The sequence below is a fragment of the Alosa sapidissima genome, chromosome 21 (genome assembly GCF_018492685.1).
Source record: "Alosa sapidissima isolate fAloSap1 chromosome 21, fAloSap1.pri, whole genome shotgun sequence".
NCBI classification, from domain to species: Eukaryota; Metazoa; Chordata; class Actinopteri; order Clupeiformes; family Clupeidae; genus Alosa; species Alosa sapidissima.
The window spans coordinates 7,010,915-7,019,756 of NC_055977.1; the positions used below are offsets into that span (position 1 = coordinate 7,010,915).

The 8,842-nt window shown below is 39.6% G+C and overlaps 1 protein-coding gene across 1 annotated transcript; it reads right to left on the bottom strand.

Moving 5' to 3' along the window:
• Window positions 1-378: 378 nt before the first annotated feature.
• LOC121696141 (cell wall protein DAN4-like) lies at window positions 379-8,286 on the bottom strand. The gene is made up of 7 exons (XM_042077470.1): window positions 8,266-8,286; window positions 6,723-6,877; window positions 4,897-4,967; window positions 4,656-4,801; window positions 2,908-3,084; window positions 795-991; window positions 379-525 (listed from the first exon to the last, which is right to left on the bottom strand). The coding sequence occupies exons 2-7, from the start codon at window positions 6,831-6,833 to the stop codon at window positions 379-381; spliced, it is 849 nt and encodes a 282-aa protein (XP_041933404.1). The 5' UTR covers window positions 6,834-6,877; window positions 8,266-8,286.
• Window positions 8,287-8,842: the final 556 nt, after the last annotated feature.

The following is an 8,842-nucleotide window of genomic DNA, read 5'->3' on the forward strand; positions in this document are numbered from 1 at the left end:
ACCCTAACCTTACACCTAACTCTAATCCTAACCCTAACTTGCTATGACAAAAATTGAATGTCAGTTAATAACAGAAGCGTTATGTCATACATTTTTATGACTTGTTTTTGACACGTTTATGACAGTGTCATGTCACTCTTATGTCGATACTGTCAAGTAAAGTGAAACCGAATTTTCTCAGAATATTCTCGTGATTTAGAGGTACAGCCCATGGTTGTGACCAGAGCCGAACGAACGATCAAATAAACCCCCTCCTATGCCCCTGAAGCAACTGGATTGGCTGAAATAATGCATGGCTCTGGACAACTCTGGACTGCACATACTCAATGATCAATGCAAAAGGTTCATGACAAGCAGTTGGCAGAATGTGCCTAAAAACTATATTCCTGTACTCATTTCTCTCACCATGTGTTTGAGGGTGGGTGTTTTGGCTGGAGAGTGGGATGAATATGGCTCATGTGAGTATGGATCATATCTGAGTTGAGGTTCCTCCTCAGGCTCATCCATACAACACCAGCGCAGCAGCTGAGGGCACATCAAGAAACAGTGTGGAGAAATACTACAGTGAGACTGTAAGGAGAACAGTGTCGAGATATACTACAGTGAGACTGTAAGAAGAACCGGTCAATATGAAATGAAGTCAAAATTAGACATTATCAGCTTCACAATGTTATAAACAAGTTTGGCAATGATAGTGTTTTTTTTTGGGAGATGATGTTGATTTTTGGGTTTTCATTTGGTGTGTTTGTGTTATGTTTTTCTTTTTTTTTTCCTTTAGAGCATGTTGGTCTTACCAGCAGGATTATCAGAATGATGAGAAGCAGGAGGATGAGGGAGGCCAGTACAAGCAGAGCGATACCCCACCCCGGCACCCAGTCCAGCCAGTAAGGCACAAGTGGGTATGGAGTGGTGCCCGTGGTTTTGGACCCTCTCTGGTCGATGGGGGTGGGTTTGGTTGTGGTGGGGGTTCCAGATGCAGTGGAGGCCCAATCTGCACACAGAGAGAGCACGATCCAGAGGAGGTGGTGGTAGCGTATTAGCTAAGGACTGGGCTAGTATTCATTTACATGTATGCATGTCAGGGTGGTCAGAGAAATCAAACGCAGATTACGGAATATCTTGCATTCTTGGTTTATTGGAGTGAAAAATATAAAAAATCCACAAACTTAATCTTCAGCAAAAAACAGGTTCTTGATAACAAAAAGACCTCTCAGGCGGGATAAGTTCAAACATAAACAGAGCACAAAAAACTGAAAAGTCAGCAGAGCTTACGTGCCGGTAACAGGTAGTCTAGGCAGTGGGGTATACTACGAAGCACGTTAGACATATCTAGGCTATGTAGACATATCGAGGCTTGACAAAGCCTTGACTCAGGGGTATACGTTAAGTGATACTACGATTGCAGTTATGTGATATATTTGTCAAACTAGGCTTTCAGCTCAGATCTGTGCGCGTTCTCGGTGTTGGGATGACTTTGGCCAATCGTGTAACGTGGAGACGCACAAGACCGCCTCTATTTAAAAACAATTACTTCCGCATTGAGCGATAGCTTAATCTACACTGCGGTCATTTTTTGTGTCTAACCTATAACATCAAATAAATCAATTGTCATCAGTTGTTGTATGGTATGCACGTCCATAGTGGGATATTTGCATGCACAGCACTATTAAAGCGCATTCGAGATCCAAAATGTTAGTAGAGGCAGAGCTCCACCTGTAAGATATATGACAGAATCCTACACGTGAAATAACTTCGTTTTTAAGACAATTGATTGGTCAGTGTGCGGTAGATTACACGATTTGAGCTATAACTTAGCACATAACCTCCTCCCGACCAGGTTTGGTTGACAGCATAAGATACCATGGTGATATAGCGACACTAAAACAGATCCACTTTCGTGTCACAGCATAGCCTGGCTTTGAGCGCAACATACCTCGCTAACCCACTAATCGAGATTCGTAGTACACCCCACAGCAATTTAAAGGTGCTCTAAGTGATGTTACACAGTTTCTAAGCTAAAACATTGGTAACACTTTACTTGACAGTATCAACATAAGAGTGACATGACACTGTCATGAACACATGACACTGTCATGACACATGAAACCTAACCCTTACCCTAACCCTAATCCTAACCCTAAAAACCGAATGTCACTTAATAACAGAAGCGTTATGTCATAAACGTTTATGGCTTGTTTATGACACGTTCATGACAGTGTCATGTCACTCTTATGTCGACACTGTCAAGTAAAGTGTAACCAAACATTTTTTTTTTATCACACACAGCAAACATCACCTCACCGTCCGCTAGCTGTCTGTCCCCTAACGGTCTCTATTTACAGTCCAGGCTCCAAAAACGGCAGCAAAAACAGCCTGGTCCAGCATGGACCATGAAACCTAGGCCTAGCTCTCTGTTTTGTTTGAACATCAACAGAAGTGACGTTACCCAACATCACTTAGAATACCTTTAACCTTAAGTCGAATGGCCCATGAGGGGTTGCCGAATGCTTCTGCCCAAGTGGACAGTATGCAAAATGAAGCTCACATTGGGCAATGTACTAAAATCCTGACTAAGCAGGATGTATGGTGATGTACTGATGTATGGTGATGTATGGTCGTTACTTGAGGACCTTTCGATTTTTTTGACTTGAGGAAATTTCTATTGAAGATTCAAATATATTGAAATAATTTTTAGCTTTATTGTGCTATGCCTGACATATGCCATACAAAGCAGATATCTGTATCTGTCTTCTTTTAAAAGTATTGAAAAAAGTCAACCAATCAATCTTACTATAGTTCTATGACTACAGGAAATTATATGAGATGGACAACTGAACCAAATCAGAACTTTTGGCTACATTACATCTGAACAGTGAAGTGGTCTACCATTGCCACTGCTGGACTCACCTGTTGTGTGATTTTGTGAAGGTGTAGTGATGGCTGAAGAGTTTGTGCCGCTTGTCTCTGAATCTGGTTTCATGGAACTGAAAGCTTCTGGCTTTGTGGTTTGGGACGCTCTTTTGGTGCTGGGAGACCTGGTGGTGGTGGTGGTGGTGGTGGTGGTGGGTACGGTAGTTTTGGCCACTGACAAAGCAGAGATATTTTAGAATTTAGACATTGTTCTTGGATGCCCACAAACTATTTACAAATGCACAAATAATCAACAAACTATTTGTTGACACAGTTAACTACAGTTTGTGGTTAAGGTTAAGGTTGGGAGTTGGATTTGGTTAAGGGGATGTTCAGTAACTGTTGTTCAACAACAATTTTATATACTATAACTTCAATCTTAACAGGTGAACTGTTAAATGTATGTGGGCGGCTATATCCAAGTCAAGTGTTTGACATAGTACAGGAAGCAATCAAGCATTTCTGTTGAGTAGTAGTGGTAATAATTGGTATCTGGAGGATCATGAGGGGGGCTAAAGGTACAGGCAGCTCCGTGGTCAACTACTTTTTGTTGCATTCATCAATCATCTCTTCAAGTCAAAGTCAAAAAGTCAAAGTCAAAGTCAAAGTCTGCTTTATTGTCAATTTCTTCACATACAAAGAGATCGAAATTATGTTTCTCACTATCCCACGGTGAAGACAAGACATATTTTACCAATTAAGTCCACAGACAAACATAACATTGAAGTAAACAATAAAAAGTAACAAGGCCCACTACCTGCCCATTTCATTGGTTTGGTTGGTTATTTAAAATAAATATTCAAATATTTCATTAGATAGAGCTGCTTCATTGCTATTGGTAACCCACACATCTGTGTGCATGGTATTAAATTAGCAACATAATTTTGCCTCGCTAGTACATAGTATGGACCCTTTCAAGAGAGTTCCATTATCAGCATCATAGTTGGCCCCACAAGGCTTTCTTTTTAACATTCCATATGTTATCTTAATGCAGAGGAAGTAGATTGGGGCCCAAATAGAACGTTCAAGCATTGTTTTTGTTTTTATTGTTGAAAGGGTCTATATAGTACATGCTGTAGCTTTAGCTCATGGACTTAGCCCATTGTCTACCATGTTGTGTGTCACTAACAAAGCAGAGCTCTTTTAGCATTTTGACATCATTCTTGGTTTCAGTTAGCCTGGTAAACCAGACCCTGGAATCTTTCAGATTAAGGGTCTGGCCACGAGTAATGAAAATGGCCCAATTCGAGGGGCGGCACCAAGCATGCATTTGAAACTCTCACTGCACACAGTTGGATAACGCTACGACCAATCACAACAATTCATCAGTGTCAGTCATCAGTGTAGCTCGCCTTTGTCCCGCCTACACCGATTTGATTGGTCCCTCTTGCTCGAGAGATAGAAGAAATTTGGATCATTGCCAGATCGTGGATTTGGATCGTGGCCAGAGTATCTTGCGGGCACAATTCAAATTGTGCTCTCGCGAGAGCTCTGGATTTCCAGGGTAGGTTTCAGTAGCAATACGAACACAAAACAACACTAAACAGGACCGACATTTGAAACCACAACGTACAATTGGGCACCATGAACAGGCTTCGGTGACCATGGCAACCACTGAGAACAAGTGGTGCTCCCAATATTTGCTCATTTATTGGGTCACACTTTACTTGGATGGTCCGGCCACAGTCTATCTATCTATCTAGCCTATTTAATACTACATATAAAGAAAATGAAAAAGCCCTTACCTAATGTGTTGAAAAAGTTAATTGTGAACGGGGTGCTTGTTGTTCTGGTCATATAGTCTGTGAATAAGTATCTAAGTAAAATGATGTTAAAAGGGTTTGGGCTAATGAAAAGCATAGTTGTGTCCACATTAATCTGTTGACCTTTCCTGCAAGAGAGGAGAATTGTAGATGTTGTTGTCAGTAAAGAGGATATGTAAAATTGTGTTTATATCAGACTGACTTGGTATGAATGAATGCTTACGTGAATTTCATGTCTGCAGTTCCCAAATAATATCCTTCTGTGCCCCCGGTGATATTGTAGGTTTGAGTCAACTGCACATAGTAACAGAAGAACAGCATTTTTAAAATCATCCATGAATTCCTATGAGGTGTGTTTGTGTGTGTGTGTGTGCGTGTGTGTGTGTGTGACATGACCTATATCTGAACAGTTTATTTATTCTCTCTTATGGCAAGCCGATTGAGCATTTATTCAGATATCTTGATATCAGGCATAATTGTCATGTACATGCAAGCCATTTCCTATGGCGAAATTCTTAATGTGAATAAAAACTTTCTAGACGAACATTGGTACTTGTATCAACAAGGATTGTGGTTTATATATCACACGAACTTAGTCAGGGCCAATACACCATCAAATAGAACACTGGAAATGCTAGTTTGAACACTTAACTTTTCAGGTAGCCGATAGGCTAATCATTAGCCTTTCAGACATTAGAATGTCATTATAATGCTGCTAACATTAGCCTACATGCTGCAACACAGGTATAAAATATATTATGTTTTAGTGACCTTGTTGTTTCTATGAATATGAATTGTTGTTTATATGAAACATCAACTTAGTCGAGGCATAAAAGCCCTGTATATCCCCATTAAGTACTTAAACCTTTGAACTAGCTAGCTAGCTGATAGCACAAGCTGGACTGCTTCACTGCCACACATGCAAACTAGAGAGACTTAAATTGTTCCACTAGTTAACTAGTGGACAAAAACGGTCAGCTTGTTTCTCTTTTTAGGTGTAACTAGTTAACTAGTGAACAAAATATGCATGCCACTAGTTAACTAGTAAGGCCCACAACACCCTCACTAGTTCACTAGTGGGTGTTTTGGTGCACACTAGTAAACTAGTGACACTTTTTAGACCTCACTAGTTAACTAGTGGGCATTTGTGTCTTCACTAGTTAACTAGTGAGCAGTTCTGCCTTCACTAGTTTACATGTAAGTGTCACACTGAAGCCACTAGTTTACTAGCTAGAGTACCTTTGGCCAGCATGTTAACTTGTGTGCCACATGCAAATGTTGTGGGTGGGATTTCGTGAAATTCTGCACTGTGATTGGTTGTCATGTTCTATTTGGACATAGGGAGCCAATAGAAAGCCTCAATTTCCAGAATTCTCCGCCTCCTAATTTGAATTCTGCACCACTAGTTGACTAGTGTGAATTTAGGCTTCAACTAGTTTACTAGTATACATTTATGACCTCACTAGTTAACTAGTTTGGACAAATGATGCATCAACTAGTTAACTAGTGAGCCTACTGCCATCACCTAGCTAGCTAGTAAGCCATTTATGGTTCACTAGTTAACTAGTGACATTGACCTACAGCAACTAGTTAACTAGTGAGGTGTTTTGCCTTCACTAGTAAACATGTGCACATTTTTGGCTGTCACTAGTTAAATAGTGAGACCCAAAAGCCTTCAACTAGCTGACTGGGATGCATTTTGTCCTTTACTAGTTAACTAGTAGACATTTCTGGCTCTAACTAGTTAACTAGTGAAGCTCAAATGTGTTCACTAGTTAACTAGTGAGCCTTTTGGCTCCCACTAGTTAACTAGTGTGCATATTTTGGCCCTCACTAGTTAACTAGTTCACACAAAAATGGCTCACTAGTTAACTAGTTGACAAAAATGGCTTACATGTACATGACAATAATGCCTGATATCAAGATATCAGAATAAATGCTCAATCGGCTTGCCATACTCTCTGCCACACCAGTTGGCCAATAAAAATCATTCTAGAAGAAGCATGCTATATAGCACAATGTAGAGTGTATACTGTAATTTCCTCTTACCACTGAGTTGACCATAGCCTCTATGGATATGTAGTAATTACTGCTGGGATCGAGGAGGGAGTCAGAGAAGTTTAGGTTGGTGATCTCTGTGGACAATTTATATGCAGCCATAGCCACTGCCCGTCGACTGCGGATCTGTCCATTCGGTTGTGTGGCTGGAGGAGATTCAACAAAAGAGTGGTTTCATAAGATCTCCATTCCTCCCCACTATCAGTGGTTAACACATAGCAGGAAATGCCCCACAACCCCTGCCCCATGGAGGTCACATAAACCTCTATTTTGGGTTCATTTAGTTGTTCAACATCAGTTTTAATGTCAGTTTACGGGCCCTAATTTAAATGATGAAAGTGCAAAACCACTCAATTGAGCAAAGTGTCTTGTGTATATAATCTAAATCTATCTTGTGGCATGTGGGAGCATTGAGCTGGCCAACCAATGTTTGTGTTTAGGATCTTGGTCATGAAATTAGCAAATAGATTTAGCCTCATTGTTAACTTAGCTCATAAACTGCTCTTTGGCAGTCATTTGAATTAGAGCTCTTTGTCTTCCATTTCTTGAACAAATGTCCTTGTTTAGCAGGGCACATATGATTTTGTGAGGATGAAGAAGTATGCTTTTGTTCTAAATATATGTATTAATGAATAATATAAACAAGTCTATAATACAAAATGTAGTGTAGGCCTATGTGATCTAACATAAACAATACATTGTAGTAGAAGAGGAACTAACAATCCCAATTATCAAAATGTTTTGATAATTCAATAAACATGGCCTTAACCAAACCTAACCCTTAACAAATAACTGTAGTTAACATAAATGAAGAGTTTGGTTCCAAAATGCTATATCCTCCATTTCTATGCATTTTCATAAATAATTTAATTTAAATTTAAATAATTTTTTAGTATTTTTTTCCCCCAAGTAATTTCAGTGGAATTGGATTGTGATTGTAGTTATCTTCACACAATCAAAACAAGCGCTTCTCATTTTAGCATATAGTTTGTTTATTATCTAAGCATCAGATGGTTTATGGGCAGCAGTCATCTAAATAAAAAAGTGTATGCTGCCCTGAATACAAATGCTTATGTTATCTAACATTGTATAATCTAAACCTCCACACATCACAGTCACCCATCCAAACCAAATATTTTAGAAACGTTCAAAGAATAATGAACTCATTCCTGCACACCTGAGTTTTAGCAATAACTTGAAATCACTTTCCTCAGCAGTGAGTGTATAGCTACAGGGATGATGTCCATGCTGCTGTGTTACTGGCATTAGTGCCCCCCGGGATTATCGGTGCCTTGCCCTACCTGCTGAGCTACTGCCACACCTGTTGTACACTTAACGGATCAGATGCACCACATGGTTACTTCTATTTTTACCATTTCACAAAGTTCATAGATCTTTGCAACGATTGTGTATATGACTTTTGCAACTATTCTCTCTCTCTCTCTCTCTCTCTCTATATATATATATATATATATTAAAGTAAATGTATATATAGGTTCAAATATATATATATATATATATATATATAACCCACCTGAGACCAGGAGTATCAGTGCACTCGTTAAGAAAACCCACACAAGTCCTCTTGACCACAGATGTGATGTTTGTTCCATCTTCAACACTGTCAGGTACAGTTCTGAATGTCACTAAAACTCCCAGAAGGTTTCAGCAGTCTTCTTCTTCTTCTTCTTCTTCTTCTTCTTCTTCTTCTCCCTAAGCTCTTCAAATAAAGGGATTTGCAGCAGTAGCCTGGTATACTGACGTTTGCTCTCGGCAGTATGAACGACTTTGTGTGGCAAGATCCTGATTGCGACTAAAGGCTAATTTGTCATGCATCAGGTTAAGTCACTTTTTTATCAGCTCTCACAGGTGTTGGTTCTATGAACATGATGCAGAGGCGTGGTCATTCTAGAGATATGAATCTGATATATAAGACCCAGTGATTCATAGGCTACAATCTCTCATGTCTGAACAATGACGTGTGTTGTGTTTACCTATATTTAGGTATGTGAAGTGCGTAAATGATCCAGTCATAAAGAATGACGTAAACCTAGGGGATGCTCATTTGTGTTGAAATTGTGAGAAATTGTTGCTATGGTAATATCATCATG

Excerpts from the sequence above, each read along its gene's own strand:
- LOC121696141 (XM_042077470.1), bottom strand. The coding sequence starts at position 6,833 with ATGGCTGCATATAAATTGTCCACAGAGATCACCAACCTAAACTTCTCT. Across the intron at positions 4,802-4,896 it reads ACTGCAGACATGAAATTCAC|GAAAGGTCAACAGATTAATG; the intron begins GTAAGCATTCAT and ends CCTCTCTTGCAG. Across the intron at positions 526-794 it reads TCATTCTGATAATCCTGCTG|CTGCTGCGCTGGTGTTGTAT; the intron begins GTAAGACCAACA and ends ATGTGCCCTCAG.